We start from the raw sequence: 23,701 nt of genomic DNA on the forward strand, positions 1-23,701 counted from the left end.
CCGCGCGTCACGTGACGGTGACAGGGGGCGGGGCCTGGGGCTCGTCCACGTCTCAGGATCTCTGCGGCCTTCGCTGAGGCAGTCAACAATCGTCGTCGTCGCGTTCCTGCAGCGGCGTTGCACTTAACGACACCAACGTTATCAACGTCGGAGTGAGTTGCCGCCAAGTAGCTTACGCGATTAAACGCACGGGTCTGTGTCTTTATTGGGGAGCCGCGGCCAACCTGAGGGGTTTTTTGTTGTTGTTTCGTCCAGGCCCGCGCGCGGTCTTCCTCGACCCTGCCACGCGAATGTGGAATTTCCATTGCCGGCTCGGAGATGCCGTGTCCCTTGTTTCAGTCGGCTAACGTTGTGTTGTGTTGGGTCTTTGCGCGTTGATTTGACTATGCTTTTTGTTTTGCCACGCTGGTCAGCGCGGGTTCAGGAAGGCAGGAGCATAGAAGTACAGTCGAGTACAGATGTGGATTTTGCACGGCCACATTGCCCCGCACTCTCTATGAGGACAACCTCCAATTTGTTGGGGTTAGATCGCGTGAATATACACGTGTCGTTAAACCCGCCACCACCCGACACAGCCAATTAGTACGGCTTTTGTCACGTAAACAGAACGTGCCAATTCGTTACCAGTACAGCCACACCTGTGTGGGAGAGTAAATGCACAATACTCTTTAACACACCGGTGCATGAAATGCACACCTGATGATGATTGCTTGTGTTGCAGTCTAAACATCGTGAGAATTTTTGTTTCATATATTTTTTATTTTATTATTTCCCTTCTACGTGACTTTACCGAAAGAACCAAGACTATTATGAAGGTTGTCATCAGTTTAACACGTAGTAGGCTTTCGCGATCAATATCACCCATAAGATGATGTTTTGGGGGTTAGATGTCGTAAATGTGTCGTTAAACCCGCCACCACCCGACACTTCGTTACTAGTACAGCACAGCAGTGTGTTGGAGAGCAAATTGTCTCGTGCATTTACTCTCCAATGTTTAGCTTCCGCGATCTGATGAGATCCGTGCTCATTCCAGGTGATTTGGCGGCAATGATGGTGGAGATGCTGATGATGATGGTGCTGCTATTGGTGATGGTGGTGGTTATGGTGATGGGTGTTGGTGGTAGCGAGAATGGTTGGATTGGTCATATCGATCATTGTGTTAATAAGTGGTTATGGTAATTATGATAATGGTGATTTTGGAGGTGACGATTGTAAATGTGATGAGTGGGTTAATGGCGTGGTGATAAGGAGGGTGGAAGAGATGTCAGTGGTGGTGATGTACTTGACTGTGGCAAGGGCAACTCCAAGTTCCAGGCAATGCAGACCTGTCAACATTACCACCATCATTGATCCAGTCATTGTTACCAGAATACATTACTTTCTTTACAGTTGTAATCACTATAATAGCCATTTAAACTGTTATTTTGGTTGCCTTCTTTACCATCATAACGGTTATTAAAATCTTGAATACCATCTGCATTAGGACCACCATCATTGCCTTCACCATCATCACTTTTTTCATTAACATCATCATTACCATCATTATTACCACTGTCAGCAAAATCAGCACCACCATTATTACCATCACCACCTGCCTATGTTCAGTAATTAAAGATTAAATAGGTTTTGACATCAGAATATGGTATTTACATTTCAATATGGGAAGGCAACATCATTTTTTAAGGATATATACTTAACTGAGGCATAGGAATATGAATTTTCTACCTTTAATCCTGCAACAGCAGACTAGACATACACAGTACATCCAATAACTACCATTTTGTTGATTATGCAAAATAAGTTGCCAATTCTTGTTAATTACTAATTTCTCACAAATGCAATTTCGAATATTTCAGACATACTAACGAGCAAGTCTTCACTGCTCTCTTCCCGAACAGGACTTGCTCGCAAGTGTGACCTGGGGCAGCGCCACAAGATGTCCTGGATCACGGGCTTGGCCGGCAAAGCCGAGGAGTTACTCAACCTCGTGGACCATGGGGCGGCGGTTGCTCTGAGCAAGTCCCAAAGCGGCGTGGACCTTGAGTATGACTCCCTGCAGGGAAGTGCCGCCAACAAGACTTATGACCAAGGCCTTGCCATGGGGGGAGCAACGTTCCAATCTCTTGAGCTCCATCCGAGTTACCCGTCGTCCAGTTACATCTCCTCCGCAGCCAGCAGCATCAAATCGAGCAAGACAAATGCGGCCACAATTTTGGCTGGCACGGCCAACCTGACGCCGCTATCCCAGATGGCCACGGCCGTGGCCGTGCCGCCACCGCCAGCGGCAGGCGTCGGCAATGGCAGCCGGCCCTCGGCGCAGTTCGTGCGGCCCAAGAAGGTGGAGCCGGATGACGAGCAGGCGCTCTTCGATTTCCTCAACAGTCCCGCGGAGAAGGCGGCCAACGGAGCCGCCGGTGGTGGCGAACGTCCAAAAACACCGTTGGCATTCGGTGGCCACTCGCGTGCTTCCAGCTCCAGCTCCCTGTCAGCGAGCGGCGGCGGTGGTGGTGGCGGCGGTGGTGGCAGGAGGAGCGTGGAGGACGGGGGGTCGCGACGGGACGATGCCAGCAATGAGCAGGGTAACAGTGGAGAGGCGGTCCTGCGTTAGTTACGATGCGCATGCACACCGCAGACCAGACCTGGAGTCAATTACAGTAGGAATTAAGTACTATGTAAGTAATTGCAATGATGATATTGTAATTTTTTTTATAGCTAGCAATGCTGCAGTGATAATTAAAATTACCTCCTGATCTGCCACGTAGAGATATGCATTTTTATCTATAACTCGGTGAGGTCTTTGACCAAATCACCCGGAATGCATTTGGTTTCGTCAGATCTCAGAAGTTAAGAAGTTCTGAGACTGGATAGTGCTTGGCTCGGTGACCGCTGTGCATTAAAACAGGTATTATAGGCTACTGCAAATGGGGGGTGTTAGATAAATCACTCAAATCACACTGGCTACCAGTGCACAAGCTGTCGCGAGCGGGTTGTCAGTGTGTAGATTACATGTCAAAACCTCCCACGTACGGAGCCTCTGCACTAATTGTGCATCATCGTTGCCGGAAAAAAACTGTTATGAACTTTTATAATCACATTGTAGGATCTATGCATGAAAAGGATTAATATTTATTCTAGTATTTAAGGTTTATGATCAACTTATGGAGGATTATACCCCTTCTGTTGATACAGGATAGCACCCCCTAATACTGTGGGACAACATCAGCAGAGAGCAGTGCAGCACATTCCATTGTACTGTATAATGCTTCAGCGTCTATACCCTTTCATCAGTCCACTGCTGGATGAGGCCCTAACCGCATCTAGATGGGTCATGAGGGTTATTTAACTGTACTGCAGGTTGGTGAAGACAGGGAGTATTGACGACGTTTGGGCATCTGCACTGCTCTCTGCTGGCCCGCAGCAGCCTACTACATATTTTTTCGTCCATGGTGGTTGCCCATCCTTGTACTATTCAGGCTCAACCCTGCTAAACTTCTGCAATGAGATCATGTGCATTCTGGGTGAAGTTATCATGTCATACATAGTTCATCGTAAATAACACAGATTCCTGTTTCTGTCTGGTCAGAATGACTCTTATGACAACGATAAGTGCTCTGACTGACACACTGACAAATGAAGTGTCGTATATATGTGTATACGAGGGTGGGTCAAGTATTTCCCGGCCTTTTGCTCACAGAAGAGAGATTTAATTCCCGGATCATGGCAGTTCACGGATTCCTCAACGCGGTTTCCATGCACAGCACTTCTCCCACCCAGGATGCACGTCTTCACTTGGTCACCAGATTGGAAGTGTTGCCCACCCAAGTACACCTTTTTAAGAAGACCAAACAGATGGAAATCGCTGGGGACCAGGTCTAGAATGTATGGCAGGATGTGGGAGAATCTGCCTGCCCAGTGTGTTCAATTTGCCTGTGGTGGCATAAAGCTCTATTTTCTGTGTGCAAAAGTGCCCCCATATATGGATGAACAGCCAAAATGCATGTGTAGATTACTAGATTGAAGAGCTGTCCTAGCTCTGTTGGCTTACCAAGGTTCTGTCATCGTGCCGTCGTCAGACACGTCCGAGAGTTTAGACTTGCCGCGGGATTCATCCACGCCCGCCTCGTCTCTTGCGTCCGGTGAGGACGTGCCGGACGCAGTCGCGGTGTCGCCAGCTCGCTCTTCCAAGGACAGCCAGTCCCAGGAGCTATCCAACCTGCGCCTGGAAAATCAGCTGCTGAGGAACGAGGTGTCGTCCCTTAACCAGGAGATGGTCTCACTAATGCAGAGGAATAAGCAGATTCAAGAAGGTGGGTGTTGTATAAGGTCTTGGCGGATACTTTTCACGAAATAAACTCACCGTACATGAACCGTATTTATTATCACGTGAACACGGCGGGCCAGCAGGGTGCACACTATACTTGTTTTTGTTTTTACAACATTAACTGCAGACAAAAAAGTAACAATTGTGGAAGTAAACAAAATATATATTCGAGTACACAGCACTTACTTAAAAAGTTAGTCGAGCCAAATTGTCTACCAGCTCAATGAGTATGGGGCATTGCTCATCTTTTTTGGCAGCCCTAAGCTACTGGTGGATATTCCACTTTCCCAAGGCAGGAGCCAGTCCGTGTGTGAATATGATGAGCGCCATTGCCAAAATGTGGTACATATTCTATGTAACGCAGAGGGTTGATGGGGTGAGTTCACCCTGCCAGATTTAAACTCCCAAACACCTTTTGAAATTTTTTTTGCAGTAACCGTACTATCAAGTAGCCAAAATAAAAATTCATTAAAGCTGATGATTAAACCGGTGCGCAAGTTAAAAAGCACGAATGAACGCAGTTTATCCACAAGCTGGATCATCTGCCCACGGATATGTAAAGGTCAATGTGCAGCTCTGCAATTACTCGTATCACTGCTGGCAGGTTTATTTAATAGAGAGAGCCCCTCCAGATAGTATTTGGCCTATCTTTCACTCTGGCTAGACATATTGGAAGAAGTGGGGGTACCCACACTGCCACACATTACCTGCCGATAGACTGGTGTGCCCATTAATATTATAGTGTATCAACTGCTCCGCCTACAGACAATTGAGATATAACTCTTACATTCACGTGATACATAGGTTTTTTTCAGCCAGTTTATTATTTACAATAGATCTTTGGGTTAGGCCACGTAATCATCTGGCTACATTTTCGACGAGCAATCCTCCACCGTTCGACACAGCCAAACAAACCACATGTTCAGGTGTTCAAGTGTCTAACATGCAAATGATTGTTTGAGCTCACCGGTAAATTGAGGAACAAAATTTGATTGTGAGGAATTACGTTTCCCTTGAAAGTGTGCCATGCGCCAAGCATCTTCCGGATACAATCCAGGGAGTAAGGATTAAAATCCAGTAAATCAGAATAAAATCCAGGAAATCATTATACTGCACGATACTTCACATGAGTACTTCCCACTCTCTTTGCCTATCCCTGGCGGCGGGCCCTGCTCTCCGCGCAGACCTGGGCCTGGCTCGCGCGCGCATGGAGAAATGGGACGCGGACGCGTCGCGCGGAGACCGAGTCGCGCGGCTGCTGCAGGCGCGCGTGGACGACCTCACGGCCTCCCTCGCCGCCAAGGATTCGCAGCTCGCTGTGCTCAAGGTGCGGCTCGGCGAGGCCGATCAGCTCCTGCGGGCACGCACGGAGGCACTCGACACCCTGCAGGAGGACCGCAACAGGTACTGAGGGCCTCGCCACCACCACTACCATCGTCTCTGAACATTGTCTTTAGAATTGCTCCTGCTAATGACGGTGAGGATTGTGATACAATAGTAAAATTGCTATGGGTACAATTGGTCGTAGTGATGGAAACATGAATAGGCTTTATCTCTTCTGGGAAGAATACGGCAAATAGATACATATCACAAGGCATCTTGATGCATTGTGATAGGTGTCCATTTGGTGTCTGAACATCTTAATAGCTCTGTTCTTGCCGGAAAGGGTTAATACTTTTTTATTATCTTGATACTGGTGTAGTGTTTTCTCCGGAAACACTTTGTAGGGGGCACGTCTTTATTATACACACGCGCCCTAACTACTAAACATCAACTCCCCGTACAGTTTATCTCGAGCACTTCCACTCGGTATATTATACACCTACGTAGCGTGCCTACCCTGGCTGCGCTCCAGGTCCTCCGGCTATAATATCCTATGGGAGACCCAGGGTCCACCACTGGCCTCGCAGAGCTTCGGCCCTTAAAAGGACGGCGGGTCCTATTCTAGCAGGTCTTCTTGCTTCAACTGGTCGTCTTCAACTGCCTGGACCTCTCCAGAGGTCCGCCTTATATACGTTTTTCAGCCGAGCTGCGGACCTCCGTGAGAGACGCAGGTGACCCAGAGTCCCTCACCGAGGTCCGCATGTCTGCCGTTGCAGCCCAGTGCATCTGCAGCCCCCCCGGCTGTTGGGAGTGTTTGCGAGGGATCGTAGGACCCCTCACAACCCCCAACCGCTTCTGGGATGCCTGTTGCCTGCAAGTGCAGCCCATCCATGGCACTACATTGGTAAAAAGGGTCCCATAGACATTGGTAGTAGTGCTGTATTCCTGTCATCAGTAAATCTAATTGTATTAGAGTTAGATTCAGTTGTTCACTGTAGTTACAGTGCAGTATTACTTTGACATTGAATTACAATTGGAATCATTATTTCATTATTGCTGTAATGTAATCCAGTAGGTATTCTTCATTGCCGTTAGCCATGATCAATACAATGCTGTGTGTAGGTCTTCCCAAGCCATCACCCTGGGGAGTCCATCATATTCCTCGCAGAAACTCGTATTACACCACCCCATGCCAAAAACTCCTTAAAGTGGAGGATTTGCCAAACTAAATAAGTGCAGGACATGACTGAAATCAGAGTTAACATTAGTTCTTATTGTCTGGGTTAATAAAATTACATTATTTAATAAAGAATGGCTCCTGGAGGATGACATAACTTAACTACTTTAAGCTCACTTCGATAGGCACCTTTAGCCACACCAGGCGCATACCTTTTCCTGCCCTGCACAGAGTGTTTGTCTCTGCCAATCAAAAATGTTGAATTCTCATAGCTAAAATTTAGCCAAATTAGGTAATGTACCAAGTTCATTTGTGCAGTTTTTGGTGACAGAGCTGAATCCATCAACTTACTACATTTGAGAACCCATTTCAATCGCATGTGGCTGTCCAGATGCGCTCTAACCCCGGAGTCACCTGGTCACCGTTGTATTATATCACATTTCGATATTTTACTAGGTTATTTAATTTTCGTGTGCCTGCCTCCTAATTTTCAGGCTTGCGTGCCCGTGCCGCGTTGTCAGCTTGCTCCTCTCTCTGTGTGCCGTTGTGATGTCTGTCTGCTTGTATGTCTGTCTATAGTTTTTCCTAGTTAGATTTTTGTTGCTATTTCTTTTATGCCTGATGATGATTGCTTGTGTTGCAATCGAAACGTCGTAATATGTTATTTTATTTAAATTTATTATTTTATTTTTAGACGTGACTTAACCGAAAAGAACCAAAGAATAATTCCTGCAGTCACGAAAGCTCCTAAATTAAGATTAATCATATGTAGTTGCCCAGATTTGAACACAGCTTTTAGTTGTTCCGGCCAAGTGCGCTGATGTGGTATTTAATATCCAGAGCCACCCAGCCACTTCACGGCAGGGAGTGTTCTGACACGGGTTGCGTGTTGTGGCGCGGCTCGTCTGTTCTGACGTGAGAGTCGTGTGTTTTTGCGCGTACAGGATACTGCACGATCAGAGAGATTGCAGCAGCCTGCAGACGCAGGCGCTGCACACAGTTGAAGAACGGCTGCACGATGCCGAGGCTAGCGTCCGCCGTGAGCAGGAGAGCTACCGGAAGATGCAGGTCCTTGCCCAGCTCACAAGCACAGCACCCGCTCACACTCACGCAACGTGGTGTAATGTTGCCACTCCAGCGAGCTTAGACAATGCTTGACGGTGCGGCATGTTGGCGTACGCATGTAACTCAGCCCTTTGGAGATCAGGGGTAGATGGCTCACGTAGGTTTGTGAAACTCCCAAACCCTCTGGGCTGCAAGGTGGTGGCTAGGAGACGGCATTATGGAAAGTTGGTGCAGGAACAAATTTGTGAGGGCCTCTTATTTCCTCGTATGTGTGTGTGTGTGTGGCTCTTCTCAGGATACCCTGGTTTCTTCACACTTGCAAAATACTTCTTAAGTAAGAGAATTGGCTATTCATCCTAACAAGACCCTTCTAAACTATTCTTGAGACTTGGTATTGCCTTGGTGTGCACCCCCTGTGGATGCCCTGGGGCTCTTGTGGTGACATGGCCGTCGCGGCGGTCCCTGGGGCTCATTGTTGTTGTTGCTAATGCTTGGCTCTGGTTGCTTTGTCGCATGCTGTTCGGTGGTGTCCCTGCTCCAGACTCTTCCATCCCCCTTCTACCTGAGATGTGGTTGCATTTCAGACTATACTCGAAAAGATGTTAAGCGACTAATTACTGCATATATTTTACAGAGCATAAATGAATAAAACAATGCAAATTTGACTCACGTTTTCAGTATAATATCAGCCTGCAGTCATCCCATGGCGGAACAAAGAACTGAGAGTATGGTATGCTGTCGAATACTGTATCATTCCATGCGTATATCCAGAATTCCCATACTGATCAGCCGCGCCACTCAAGAAAGTAGTTCGTCATCGACCGCTCAGAAACCGCTTTGCGTGTAAACTCTTTTAGGCGAGGATTTATCAATATGCAATAAAATAGTTTTTATTATCGTTCCTGGATAAATCATTGGTGTTATTAACATGATGAAATCGTATCATTATGTTTAAACCTCGTCCACTCTTCCCCCCCCCCCACGCAGAGCGAGCTGACGGCTCGCGTGGGTAAGCTGGAGGCGGAGCGGCAGAGCCTGGCGGAGGCCCTGACGACGGCTGAGCGGCGGAGCGGCGAGGAGAAGCGACGCAGCGACGAGATTCAGCAGCAGCTCAAGGCCGCCCGCGCCACTGCCGAGTCGGTGAAACAGGAGCTCGCCGACTACAAGCAGAAAGCCACACGCATCCTGCAGGCAGGTTGCTGCGGTGGGGCGGTGGGGGGGGTGGGGGGGAGGGTTAAGCCTGACTAGTGCTTAGATGGGCAATGACCATACACAACAAAAGAGAGGTGTTATGGCCTGTGGTGTGGCTACATTGTCGGCAGCAGAGTGCAGTGAAGCACATTAAATTGTTGTGCTGTATTTACAAACCCGCACTGACCTGCGTGGTGAAGTATGCGCCCACGTTTGCGCAGAGAGCACAGAAGTCGGGGCATAGAAGGACAATAATGGATTTTGCTGCAGTGTCCACCACGTAGACCGACAGTGTCCTGTAACACCTTTTATGCACGATAGTCATTCATCCGAGCAATATCAAGTCTGCTTATGTTCCGAGATCTGTCACACGATTTGGTCATTGACTAAAGTGCCAATAACACAACCGGAATACAATCGGGCAGCGTAAACGCTTGTTTCTGTGTGTGTGTGCGGAGAGCGGCAGTGTAGCGGTTAGCGCGATGCACTACGAACACAGCAACCCAAGTTTGATTCCCGCGCACGGCCAACAGTGACGAATATCTGAACTAGTCTTCGGCCTCCCCTAGATTGACTCAGCCTCAAATAGGTACCTGGTGACGTGTGCAAATACATCGCAACTGGGGAGACAAAGGTGGCCGGGCGTCGTGCTTGCCATCCACTCCCTTGTGTGCCATGCCGGCCTTCATAAGTGCTCGCTAACAGCACTTGCCCCAACAGTCTGGTAAAGCCTATATGGGGGATCTTTGTTTTGTCTTTGTGTGTGTGCGCATGCCATGATCGCTGCAGTCCAAAGAGAAGCTGATCAGCAGCCTGAAGGAAGGCGTCGGCATGGAGGGGGTGGAGGGCGCCATGGCCGCCTCGTGCGTGGAGCTGGAGGAGCTGCGGCACGAGCGAGACCTCCAGCGGGAGGAGACGCAGCGTCTCCAGGGCCTTGTGCAGCAGCTCAGGGTGGAACTGCAGGTGCAGGCGTACGCGTGCGTGTGTGAGCTTGTGCGGCCATGTGTGTGCGGCCCAGTGGTGAGCGCCAAACCAGAGTTGGATTCCTGGCGACGGCTCACTTCAGTGGCGAGTTACGTCTGAATCAGTCTTTGGGCCTCCCCCCAATGTTGTTTAGGGCTTTAAAAACATCACCGAGTACACCAGTTTCTTCCCAAAAATCCCATGTAGGACCCTCCTAAAGAAGATTCTTAACACTTGCCTGGATAAATACAAAAAAAATTATCATAAAACTGACCATGCTTGTCTTCGTTTGAGGGGTCAGTTTCAACAATGGACTATCGGAAGTCCACTGTTGACTTCCCACCAAGCATTTTCTCTGGTTTCCTTCCACACACAAAAAGAAAAAAACATTAATTGAATTGGTCAAACATCCCAGTGTAAGACCCTTCAAGAATAGTCTTGAGCAGGGGTGCAGTCCTGCAGTTTTCATAAATAACTTGAAACCTCTCCCAGTGCATAATATCTGGAAATAATGGAAGTAGGTCTAATTAAGGTCGATTTCAGCGATTCAGAGCTCAGTTGGCATGAAAACCTGAGGACACTGCTGCCCACAAAGACCCCAGAAGACTCGACGAAGCTTCTGCGGTGAGTGAACGACGTTTTGTTTCTGTTGGAATGGCGCAGGACAGCGAGGTGCAGCAGGCCGCGGAGGTGGAGACTCAGCGCGAGCAGCAGCAGGAGCTGCACGAGCAACTGGGCCTGCAGCAGCGCGCACGGCAGGAGGCCGAGAGCGAGCTCGACAGACAGAAGCAGGTGAGAGTGGAGCCACCGCAAGCCCGTGCACTCGTACTGCTGCCTGTTGCTGAGGTTGCTTATTCTCTTCTGCTGCCCCCATTGTCTGGCTCCCAATCCAATCCCGGATCAGAGTCAAGGTCGCACTGCAGTTTTCAAAATCCTCCACGGACTCACCCCTGCGTCAGCCTCCCTTCTCATCACTCTACTCATTTTGTATTGGGAGCCAGTGGACTGACTGGAGTATTGAGGTGATTGTTGTGGGTTGGGGTGACTGATGCGGTCTCACTTAGACGTGCAGAATTTTGGATCTCCTGGAGTTTATAAGTGGTGGGGTTTGTGGAAGCCTTAGAGGGGTTGCAGTAGTCGAGTGGGGATAGGATGGAGGCATGGGTTAGGGCATCAGCAGCAGGAGTTGGGGCAAGGAAATGGCGGATGCAGGGAGATACTGCGTAGATGGAGATATGAGATCCTGCAGAGTTGAGGTGTGGGAAGAGACGGATCATGTGGGACAATGATGACTGCACGGTTTTGCACACTCTTTGCCTGTGGAATATCAGAGTTTAGGAGGTGCACACTGGAGTTTTAAGATAGGCGTATGATTTACAAAGAAAAGGTTGCACGTTTAAATTCTAGGGGGGCGGTCAGCTCGGCAAATAATTTATCTGGAGCCAATACAATAGGTGCTGCTTTGTGGGAAGTCAACACGAGGCTCTGTGTAGAGAAACTCACCACTGCCATGAGAATGTGGAATTAGCTGTGTGCAGTGCGAAAGGGGGCCACGAACCATAAATGAGCACTGCCCCATTGCTGTTTTGGGCATGGACACACTTTGACTTGAGTTCACCTTTAAAAATCTCAAGATGTCTTGTTTTTTCAGGAATACCAGTACATTGAAGAGGAGCTACACAGGACCAAGACCAGCCTTCACAGTCGGATAGGAGATCGAGAAGAAGAAATCAAAAGGCTGAGAAATCAGGTGAGCGCGAGGAGTGAAGGGAGTGCGGGAAGGTCTGTGTAGGTATCCGGTATATAGTGCAGTGAAGCATTGGCCCATTAATGAATTAGTCAGACTCAGAATACAGTCATACCTCGGTATACGACCGCTTTGTAATACGTCGAATTTGGTATATGTCGTGTTTTGACGAGAAAAAAATGTCTTGGGATACGGCATCTTGCTTGGGATACGACGCGCTTGCTAGAACTTGTATGGGTCGGGATGAGTCACCGCGTACCCACGTAGACCCTATTCACTACTGAAACAAAGCGCCGCTCCTCAGTCTGCCTGTAGATCTCGTTCAGTGCACAACTCTTGCTATAACTCTTTGTGAATTTTCACGTGTTTTTTGTCATTTTAACGTGAATTTTTAGCAAGGTAAAGTGATGCTAAATGTAGTTTTTATTTCAATTTATTTTAAGGTATTTATGCATTTATTTTAATTTATGTATGCATTTTAGGAATAAGTAGTGTCTAAATTATTGTATACAACCCCATTAATGTATAATATGCCATATAAAATATAATTTCTTATACTCTGGAACGGATTATTTCCTTTCCCTTTATTTCTCATGGGAAAAATTCGTTTGGCGTACGTCATTTTCGGTATAAGTCCTACCTTCTGTAACGAATTAACGACGTATACCGTATTTATATTGGAGGAATCCGATGAACTTTAAAGCTCTTTTTCACATATGTCTGGAAGGGATGGGTCAGAACATTAGAGCAATAAAAAAATCCGATAGGAGTACAAAGCATAGGAGAGGTAAGAAAATCACAAAAAATATATACAAATAAAACTAAACTATTTTATCTTCCATCTTATTGGGTAAAGCCCACTGAGCTATTAGCTTATTTTTCAGAAGTTACCTGGCCACAAGTGATTGCTCAACCAAGTTGCTTATCATATGTAAATGATAGCAGCCAAATCTAAATAATCTAAATGGATGTTTCCAAATCACATCTGACTCAGAGACTCACTATCCACCACTCTCATCTCACCTGATAACAAAGCATGGGTTCAGATTCTCATAATGACTCATATTCTATTAGCAAAGACGTACCAATGTCACCACGAGAAACCATTTGATAAGATCTCCATGTGAAGGTGTTTCGGCTCTTTCTTCAAGATGCGAATCTGGCTGGTAATCATCCATACAAGCACTATCCCGGCGTGTGTTGCCTGTGACCAAATCACCCGCAGTACTCAAGCTAAGCAGGTGTTTAGCCTGGACAGTGCTTGTATGGATGATTACCACTCGTAAAACAGGTGTCATAGGCTGCTGCGGAGCTACTTTGTCAACGGAGGGCAGTGTCAGTCTTCCCATCTCAAGGGATTATCTTGGTTAAAATAATGTTCATTATTAATTAAAACGAAAATATCCATAACAAAGGGTTTTTTTGGGGTTCGATCGCGTAAATATATATGTGCCGTTAACCCGCCACCACCCGACACAGCCAATTAGTAAGGTTTGTCACGTAAAAAAACTAGCCAATTAGTTACCGCTTCAGCAACACCGGTGTGTTGGAGAGCAAACCCACAACATTTACAATTTGAATAAAACAGTTCACTGATTACAACCAGACTCAGGCGATTTGCCAGAATTGTGAAATCAAAAAAGTCCTGCAGGCTGACTCCTGACGCTCACACACACTCTGTGCAGCTGACCGCCAAGTCACTGAGCAGCAGTGGGCAGGCGGAGCTGGAGGGGCGGCTGCACCAGCTCACCGAGACGCTCATCCAGAAGCAGACCTTGCTGGAGGCGCTCGGCACCGAGAAGAACTCCCTCGTCATCCAGCTGGAGCGGCTGGAGCAGCAGCAGCTGCGCAAGGGGGCGAGCGTCGGCGCGGCCACCGTCAACATGCCCCACGTGGCAGAAGGTGGCGCCCTCCGTTTGAGCAGCAGTGCATCGAGCGATCGCCGAGCTTACCCATGTGCGGCCAACGTGTGCTTGTGCGCAAGGCCTTCTGGTGTTTTAGGGTTCCCCAACAAATTCTGTGCGTCTCTTCTGTCTCTCCCCTCGTTTGTGTTCCTTCCCATGCCTTATCTTTCCTGGTCTCTGTGCATCTCACCATGTCTTACTCTGTATTTTACTTTTTCCACGTCAATCTCTGTGCCTCACTTTGTCTCTTGCCGAGTCTCTGTGTGTGCGTCTCTCAATGTCTGTATCTTTTCTCTTTGTTATGTTTCCTTTCTGTCCGTCTCTGCTTCATTTTCTCTGTGTCTATCGATGCCTGTCATTGTGTATTGCTGTCTCAATGTGTGCCGCCTTCTATACCTCTCTTTTGGGTCTCTCTCTCTCTTCCCTAGATTGTCAAGACTGCGTTGCAGCTGAGATGTGAATTAGGGCCCATATTTTGAGAGATGTGATGTCCCAGACTGAATGCTCCATCATGTGACAACTAGAACCTGCTGATGGGAGAACTTCACACGTCCTCTCTTGCTGTGCTCCAGGTGCCCGGTCCAGGGTTGTTCCAGTGCTCTTCAGCGACACTGATGTCATGCAAGATGGGATGTACGGGAAAGTACGGAAGGCCGCCAACACGATAGACAAGTTTAGGTAACGAGCACACTCATTTAAACTTACACTGAGGTGAAGTAACCCGACGTCTCGTCTCAAGATGCATGCATGGAGTGTGGTTCAACACACTTTGAATTTATTCAGTGTCTAAAGATGTATACGTAGGCTTTCATGTACATATGTAGAACCTAGTTGGCACCGCACCATACATCACCATCCGTGCTAATCTGAGATATGAATCATAATTAGTTTATTTTGGGTTAGATCCTCGTGCAGGTTTATTATGTTTTTTTATAACCCTCCACCACCCAACAGCCAATTAAATCAAGTTATCACGTGGGCAACTATGCCAATTGATTAGATTTTGCGGCAAAACTGGAGGAATATTCCGATGCAAGTTTTTGTACAACATTTTGCTGGAGATTACACCCAGCATTTAGGCGTTAACAAGAGGACCGCAGATCTTGGGCAAATTGTTGGCAGCGGCTCACCGTGTGGCTGCGTGTCGTTCCCTTCGAGGGCTAGCGAATACTTTGCGGCGCGTTACAAGTTTAAATTAATCATCATTAATGTTGTGATTTCTGGGTGTTCACAGCATACGTCTCGGGGTGTTTTTGAGAAGATATCCAATCGCCAGAGTTCTGGTCATTGTCTACATGGTACGTACTCAAATCAGATAAAGTTTTGATGACAAGGCAGCGTTCTCACACCGCGACTCTTCAAAATGCTGTCATTGCTTAACATCACTGAATGTTAACAATTATGTAACTTGTGTTGCCGTAACATTTGCCTTGGGACTGTACATTTTAGTCCAGCCCAACTTTAAATTCACATCGTATTCGGTCAAAACAGCTGATGCGGTAACATCCTTGCTACCGTATTAACTGTTTTGGCAGGGCCACCATTCAAAAGCGGCTACTTAGGTCAGTGGGCCGTCCCCAAAATCAACTGACTGGCTTCCTTTGTTGTATTTTGAAGTCAACAAAGAAAGGGCAATTCCCTTGAGAAGCAAGGCACAGGTGGCTACGTGGCGGTCGACCAGAACCCATTGTTATACTCGAATGTCCCCCATATCCATGCTCCATGCCTTCATCAATCCCCGCTGACCAGTGTGGAGAAGTCTGGTCAAATAACCGATACGTTCCGGAATGGCGTAGGGAGGCCCACACCCAGCAATGGAACGTTAAAAGTGATGTACACATTCTGCTATTATGTTAATTCTTTCATATTGAACTCTCAGGTCAAACCTTAAAATGTAAACATGCTTTACGGTGGATGCAAATGTACATAGCACACGAGAGCTTTTTAAAGGAAGATGCCACCGGAAAAACAAACATCTCTTGTCGATACACACCTGGGATGTAGTCTCACGCTGTCTGCCACAGATCCAAAACTTCATAATTGAGAGATGCAATCTCAAGCGCGTCGTCATGGCATTCTAGCGACACCACTTGCTACGACCTAGCTCCCATGTTTTAATTGTGGAGCAGTGGCATTGCTAGAGGGCTGCGGCCCCATGCGGTTTTTTATTTGTATTAAACACACCTTCAAACTCCTGTTAGACAACCCCAGGACAGCCTGGAAGTGGTGGTGTAGTGAGGTTGGCATTGCATGGTTGACATGTGCCTGTTGCGAACAATTAATTGTGGGCCCCTTGTCCAATGCCCCCCCCCCCACGCTCTTTGTAACCTCCGACCCATGGGTCCTGGTGCAGTTTTACCGTCTGCACACTCGAGAACTACATTGCTGTTGTTGCTGCTGCTGCCGCCTAGGAATATTATTTACAGGATGAGAGTTGATTTGTTTTGGGGATGCATCATCTGCCTTTGGTCGAAAGCCGGGCATTTTTTTTACTGCACCACTTACGCACGGAATTCCCTCTTGTGTTCCAGGCTCTGCTGCACGTCTGGGTGATGATCGTTCTGCTGACGTACACGCCTGAAATCCATGACTCGAAGCATCACTTGCCCTAATCACCCACACAGCGCTTCGATACGGGGAGAACGGGTGGTGGCACAGTTTTAATATAATGTACGATTATTGGGGGATTTAATAAATTTAATTATAGTGTACATCAATGATTTTTTGCACTTTAAGCACAGCGGCTGCGTGTTGTGTGAACGCCAAACGAGAATGAGGTCACAACCAATTTGCGTGTTAAAGGTGGGAGTGTATATTGGGTTGTATCGTCGTACTATGTTACATCATGTAAAAAAAAGTTGGGCTTTTTTAAAACTGCCCAAGTTCTTCATGCCATCGGTTACTTTATTGCTTTCGTTTTGAGACTTAAGAGCTGTTTTAAATTGTACAATACACGTTGTAGATTATTTGAACTTAACTTTAAAAATACTTTTGTTTCTGTGTCAATCAACTGAAGAAGAAATGTCTCATGAGGTTTTTACGTATTCTGCTTTTGTTTTGTTGTCATTTCATAGGCATTGGAAATATTTGTAGAAAAAGTAAACACTACAAACTGTTCACAAAAATAAACAAAAAAATGGCAATCGGTTGTGTACTTGATCCACTCGTTGCAGTCTTGGGAATGAACATTCAATAATTTTAGCTTTTTGTAGGATGTTTTTGTTAGACGGAAAACTGTATTTGATAAATTCCCATGTAATATGATGAACAGAAAATCCAATATTTAAAAACGTATCTCTTGGTGTAGGATGGGAACAAAGGGTGTGAAGATTAGTGTGTGAATGTAATACATGTGTGATGGACACATTCGTAATGGGAACGTGTGGTTTCGGAACGGGTGTGTGGCAGCAACAGGCATGTGACGGTTACAAGTGTTAGGGGGATACGAGCAGAGCCGTCCTTAGGCTACATGGCTAATCGTGGCGACTGCCCCGGGCCCCGCGCTTTGGGGGGCCCCGCGCTTTGACGTTGCGGTATCAGATGTAATACGGTTTAGATTGAATGCTTCGGGTGGGGGGGGGGGGGAGCCCAGCCTGTGAAATTTGCCCCGGGCCCCACAACCGCCCTCTGGACGGCCCTGGATACAAGTGAGTTATGGCACTAAGGTTCTTTAGCAGAGAAAGTTTGATGAGAATAAAACGTTTATCCAGGTAAGCCACACCAATTACAATGACCTTTTTTTGCAGGGTCCTCCAATTGGGTTTTTGTATGAAGGTGTTTTCAGCCAATGAATATAAACGTGGGAGGAAACCGGAGCACCTGAAGACGACATCCCACGCGTGCGAGGGGGCAACACTCGATACCTCCCACATGGCACAGATTGAGATGAATCCATAATTCGCTGTTCGCTTTCTGGCCAGGCAGGCAGGGTTATGGAAGCATCTCGACGATTGTGCGATTATTCGGTAAAGTCACGTAGGTATAAAACAAAATAAATTTAATCACAACGTTTCGGGCACAACACAAGCGTCCGTGTGTTGCGCCCGAAATGTCATGTTTTAATTTAATTTATTTTGTTTTTCCCCTACGTGACTTTACCGAAAGAACCAAAGAGTATGGATCCCTGCAGTCACAAAAACTTCAAATCGAGAATGTGCGATTGACCAACCCCTCCACAGCGCTGGGTCACAGGTGTGCGTGGAGTAGCATGTGATACAATTGTTGTCTTTGTGTAACAACAGCAACAGGTAATGTAATTCTGGGATGGGCACATTATTGCAAAATGCAGAGGTTAAAACGTCACACCTGACTGAATTTAGGGTGTTGGGTGTTATCGATTGGGAAATATAAAATAACACAAACGTGAGCCCGAGAGCTGCTGGACCTGCTCAATCTATCAGCCGTCGTGAAACAAAAGACTGGTACAGTCGGTGAACGTTTCGTTAAAACGTCAATATTTGAGGGTACAAACTCGTTGAACGTTGTGTTGCGGCTCACTGTAACGTCGAAAATGAGCTACATAAAACATGTGTAGTGGTTCAGCCACAAAAAGTAAAGCATTGTTTAACTCATAAATAAGAAAATATTGTACATTTACATGTAATAATATCATAAATACTGTTTCGTAAATAAAACAAAGTAACATGAAAAGCAAAACAAGTTTCACTCATTTACATTGGAGAGTCTTCCTCGTGCTGGCTTGTCCAATGGGTGCAATGAGGCCCCACAATTGCGCATAAGACAATGACAAAGATGCCCCTCGGTGTAGCCTCTAAGACTGTCGGGGTCAAGTGCTGTTAGCGAGCACCCCCGAAGGCAGCCACGGCACACGAGGGGGTGGCGTGTGGCTAGCAACCACGCCCGGCCGCCTTTGTCTCCCTGTTGCAACACATGAAGATGAGACTTCCCTTAATGGGCTGGGTTTATCAGCTTGTTTCATTAATATAGTCAAGGGGGAAGTCGCAGCCCTGCAATTGCACGCTCACGCGACTGCTGGCGGAAGGGCTTCCACTAGAGGGAGCTCCAGAGAAACCCTCTAGAGGGTATTTGGCCTACTCTTCAATGCTGCCAGATGTCTCGGAAGAAGTGGGGGTACCCACACTTTACCATACACAACCTGCCAATCGACTGGTGTGGACCCATTTTCGGAGCGCCACGGTGGTGAGCCGTTAAATCCCTCGCCTGGTGTACAGGAGGTCGTGGGTTCTAACCCTACCCTTGATGCCTGCTGTATATTTGGAGTCTACATGTTCTCCCCGTGGTCGCGTGAATTTTTCTCCGGGTCTTCCGATGTTTGCCTCCACATATAGAATCAACAACACGCGTTTAGCGTATTTGGCTGCTATAAATGTCCACGTGACATGCCACTTAATTTGGGCTGTCATTTGTGGCCAGGTAGCTTTTGAAAAATTGTTCTATGTAGCTCAGTGGGCCTTACCTGGCAAAATAAAAATAGTAATAGTTATACTGCTGCGGGGAAAGAGGAGGATTTAAGAAACGTGATCATTGTGTAAAGCCAAATAACTCCGCTGCTCCTTCAGTTTTCAGTTTCATTTATTTGGTATAGCCCTGTGAGCCATTCGGCTCTTGAATCGGGTGCAACCGCAACAAACAAAAAACAAAAACATGAACAAGAAAACATCTTAAAGTGACTACGCGCAAACAGAAAAATCCAAGAAAAAACTGCAAAGTCTTCCAGAAAAAAGCACCGTACACCAACTCTGCAAAAACCTCAGTGGGATGCAAGTCAAACAACAACAACAACCACAAGACAACTTAGATTAAAGCCATCATTCTAACTCCGTACTACAACAAACAAACATGGCCAAACCAAAAAACGTTTCGAAGTCACCAAAATAAAACCATAATCAATGTCACAGTGATCCGACAGCGGTAATCTGTCTTGTCCACGTGAATGTGAAATGATGTTGCTTTGCATCAACACAAGCCGTGCGAAAGAAATAGAAGACCGAAGCAGATTGTTTCAGCTGCCTTGCCGGGGAAATGAAATCGAAGAAGCGACCTCTGGGTGGCAAGACCAGTGAGTGGGCCGACTCATTACAGGTACGGCCGGTTGGCGTTCCAACACTGAAATGTGTTGGGCAGGCAGGTGAAGGAGATCTGACGGCGTGATGTAACGTGTTGACGTGCCTGCTTTAGCCCGCCGGTAATCGCCGTGCGTTCCACACGGCAAGCGCACGTGGCCGACACATGCGATTTCCGTGACTCAATGAGCAGCAAGCATTTAAGTGTCTGTTGACAACGCGAACCTCTGGGGTGGGGCCACATCGGTGGGGAGGACACGGCTGGCACAGGCTGGCACGTGCCAGGCACAACATTCGCCAGTGGAGGACGGCGCAGAACGAGACAAGCAAGTCTGCGCTCGTGACCTATTAACTTCCCAAACACTTCGCCATCACACGCTCGGCTTGAAAATTCACCGAAGTCTGCGGGCGCTTTTGAAACAGCAAGAGGGTTGGCGGCGTGATGTCGGGCTGCGACGGGCAGAGGGAGATGGGACGCATCCGTGCAGGTGAGGGGATTCTCGCTTGATGTTATACGCACGCCTGTCAAGTCCTTATCGGTGCCCTACTTTATTACAGACCAACTCAGATCTTATTGGTCACCTCCGTGCCCTTATGAATCTCACCGTTCATCCTACAAAATCCCATCACAAGGGAGAAACACAAATAGACACAATTCGATTTTTCTGCCCGTATTGAAACGGCTGGACGCCGTATGGAGCTGAAAACTCAATGTCCAGGTACAACAATAATACGGGGTTAACCTGTGTGAGTTGATAGCGATGTTTAACGGTTCGTGCGATCGGCGCAAATTTCTCTTCGTCGGATTATAATTTTTCTAACCCAAAACATATTTCTTTGGTCATTCCAAGATTATTCTGCGTGTGCTCATGACAGCAGACGTTAGAGGCCGGAATCCACTGGGGAAATCTCGCAGAGTTGAGCAACCGTCTGTATTTAGAGGACAGCTGCCACTCGAGGTTTTCACGGAACTTAACTTTGAAAAACCCTTCGACCGGACGCTCGCTTTATCCTTACGCAGCAGGGCACCGACACTTTTCCACACTATGCAGTGAGATTGGTCTCTTCACCACAAGGCTGTAGCCATGGAGTCAACACTGGGGGGGACCACAACTTCCAGGGTGTCTGGGGGTCCCAACCCAAAAAAATATCTAAATTTGAAAATAATTTCCTGGCTAAAATAGAATAAAATTCACTAACACATGGGATGGACTTTTTCTTTATTTTTTACAATAATGTCTAATAGTGTATTGTATTACATTGCTCTGTTTTTACTTTCTTACCATTTCTTGTTTCATTGTATGTAATGGTAGAGATTAGGGATTAATAAAGTACAACCATAACCACAATCGTATAAACAGAAATCTATGCATTGATTTATATGAAGACAAGTCCAGATATTGTGGCCAAGGTTCAGCAAATTGTTGTTTTTATTTACATAGCATAGCAATTATATTTTTATAGCAATATATTGGGAGGGATATTTTGAGCATATTTTAATATTGGGATGTGTCCCCCCCAATATATATTATAATTACGACCTTGCTTCACCAATCCTGTACTGACCAGTACGGTTAAACTACTGTCAATCAACTCCTACAACCGACACATGGGGGGAGTCCTTCATCCAGCAGTGGAGTGGCAAAGGGCTGTAACAATGGTTCACTTTGACTGGGTGACTGCAGCGTTAAGACCGCTCGCCTGACAATTAGGAGGTTTCCAACTCAACCCATCTTATCTCTAATGGTAGATAATGTTGGTTCAACTGTGATTGTCTTATGGATAAATTTCTCCCTGCCATTGTAATATGAAATTGTCATCGCTGGCTCAGGCCTGCCAGTGGAGATGAGCGCTTGGTCCACAACTGATTTGAGTAGCGAGGCTGGATATGTCTTTTCCATGCGATGGTAACTATGGGATTGTTCAGTTGAGATACCTGCTGCGAGTGTTGTATTTATCGCAATTTATATTGTTACAAGTTTTTCAAATCTTTCATCTTCAGTTTCCTTTTGGGAAAACAATAACATCCAGAATTTCTGTTTCATTCCACAAACAAGGAACATTCACGGAGTGCTACCCTCTCCGATTTAAACCAATACGTGGACAGTGCACGGTGATAGAACACGGTTGGTGACATTTGATGTATCCTCATGGGCTGATTTAGTCAAATCTCGCAAGATTACGAGTAAAAAAATGTGGATCTCAATATAAAAGTGAGACAGACACAGCTCACGATAGGCAGCAGCCAGTAGCAGCAGCGACTTGGCGCCGCGGTGGCGAGATGTTCACTACCTCGCCTGAAAAAAAAATGTCAAAATACTTTTTTAAAAACACGTTTTAATTAAATGTACCGTACGAGTGATCGCAGAACTCCACGACTCCAGGAAGTGGCCCCGAGGCTCGCCACAGCGTAAGGGGCCGTGGTGATTTACAGTCAACGTGAGTTGAGCGTGGACAATTAGACCCAAGCTGAAACACAACATATAAAAAAGATGGTTTAAAAAAAATATTTTTTACTTTTAATGATAGAATATCGTATTGTCACCAGTATGACATAAGTTTACCAAGTTTTCAGTCGATACCACATTGGGAAGTGGGGTTAAAATTGTGTTACAAGATTTGAGGATACGACAACAGACAGTGAGTTAACTAAAAGCGTGTAATAAAAATAGGTCGTGGGTTCGTGTCTAACCTGATGCTTACTGAATATTTTGGAGTTTGCATGTTCTCCCATTGGTCGCGTGGATTTTTCTCCGGGTCATCAGAAGGTCACATTTGATAAAGAGCTAGATAGCTCAGTGGGTCTTACCTGGTCAAATAACACATTTTAGTTTAGCAGCACATCCGATGATGAATGTGGCCTCGTTACATTCAAGCTGCCCCTCCACATCTTCCCGACAATTTTAATTGAAGATGTCCATTTCAAGACAATTATTGAACTTGGTGTGAGCCGTGACTCGGGCCTGTGATCGACGACGTATCGCACTTTGAACCACCCATACTCGATAACAGTACCTGAACCGAGTAGCCGATAATTGGTTGTGTTGTGAGGGACTGGAGCTTCATCAATATAGCATCCCCCGTTGGAAGAGCGCCTCTTGAGGGGCGTCATTGATCGCTGTGGCAAACGGGAGAAATGGCACTAGCTAAAAAATACCCGCGGTGGGTGAAGGGACGTGGATGTGAAGGGACGTGAATGTGAAGGGTCGACGGGTAATTCCTCCATTGCTGCACCCTGAGAGAGGCAACGAGGACCACGTGACGTTACACCGATCCTGTGTTTCTATCAGCGTGCACTGGTAACCATTTTACCGTCACGAAACGTTTGGAGCTCGGAACCCACAAGCGGTTAGCGTTGATTTAATTTTGTTTAGAGAGGCGTAGCACCGCTGTTTTTAAAGACATTGTACTCGCCGAAAGAAAAGTGTAGCGACACCACCGCACTATATGATAGTTGGTGCCAAACTGTGCTATACGCCCTCCTGCATGACCTTTTACTTACGATTCCCTTCCAATGACGTATACGTGCGTACACGTACGTCATCTGAATGGAATCTGAAGAAAAGCTGATGATGTACACATACGTCATCGGAACGGGAAAGGGTTAATGTATACATTTGGATTGGAGCGTCACACTCTGGCAATGTTCCTTGTGAGCACTTTGACTAATCTGGTAAATAAAACTAGAACTAATAAGTCAGCAAATACATGCTTTTATTCATTCAGGAAGGCCTCCCTGAGTTTGTGAGCAATTTTTTTAGGTTGTTCTTGTCTTTACTCTGGAATGATAATTTGGAGAAAACCCACGCAGACAAGGGGATAATGCTGATTTTTTTCTCATATAATACCGATGTTGTTTACAGGGCGACTCTAGGAGAGACCTGAATGTGTGGACGGAAACGCATGTGGATCAACTCCGCTGTACAAAACACGACGCTGCATCTGCCAACTCCCACAGGCACAGCA

The 23,701-nt window shown here is 46.6% G+C and overlaps 1 protein-coding gene across 1 annotated transcript; it reads left to right on the plus strand.

Annotated features, from left to right (window-relative positions):
* Nucleotides 1–16,834, plus strand: GOLGA5 (golgin A5). The gene is made up of 13 exons (XM_078602547.1): nucleotides 1–152; nucleotides 1,899–2,579; nucleotides 4,074–4,307; nucleotides 5,506–5,725; nucleotides 7,766–7,889; nucleotides 8,874–9,077; nucleotides 9,867–10,040; nucleotides 10,704–10,832; nucleotides 11,692–11,790; nucleotides 13,473–13,689; nucleotides 14,264–14,369; nucleotides 14,926–14,989; nucleotides 16,223–16,834. Exons 2-13 carry the CDS (start codon nucleotides 1,937–1,939, stop codon nucleotides 16,301–16,303), a joined length of 2,295 nt encoding a protein of 764 aa, XP_078458673.1. The 5' UTR covers nucleotides 1–152; nucleotides 1,899–1,936; the 3' UTR covers nucleotides 16,304–16,834.
* The last annotated feature ends 6,867 nt before the right edge of the window (nucleotides 16,835–23,701 follow it).

This window comes from Lampetra planeri, chromosome 18 (genome assembly GCF_965212315.1).
Source record: "Lampetra planeri chromosome 18, kcLamPlan1.2.h2, whole genome shotgun sequence".
NCBI lineage: Eukaryota > Metazoa > Chordata > Hyperoartia > Petromyzontiformes > Petromyzontidae > Lampetra > Lampetra planeri.

Bases quoted from the DNA above. Each gene is read 5' to 3' on its own strand.
- GOLGA5 (XM_078602547.1), top strand. From the start codon at position 1,937: ATGTCCTGGATCACGGGCTTGGCCGGCAAAGCCGAGGAGTTACTCAAC. The intron at 5,726-7,765 runs GTACTGAGGGCC...TTGCGCGTACAG, and splicing joins CTGCAGGAGGACCGCAACAG to GATACTGCACGATCAGAGAG. The intron at 11,791-13,472 runs GTGAGCGCGAGG...CACTCTGTGCAG, and splicing joins TCAAAAGGCTGAGAAATCAG to CTGACCGCCAAGTCACTGAG.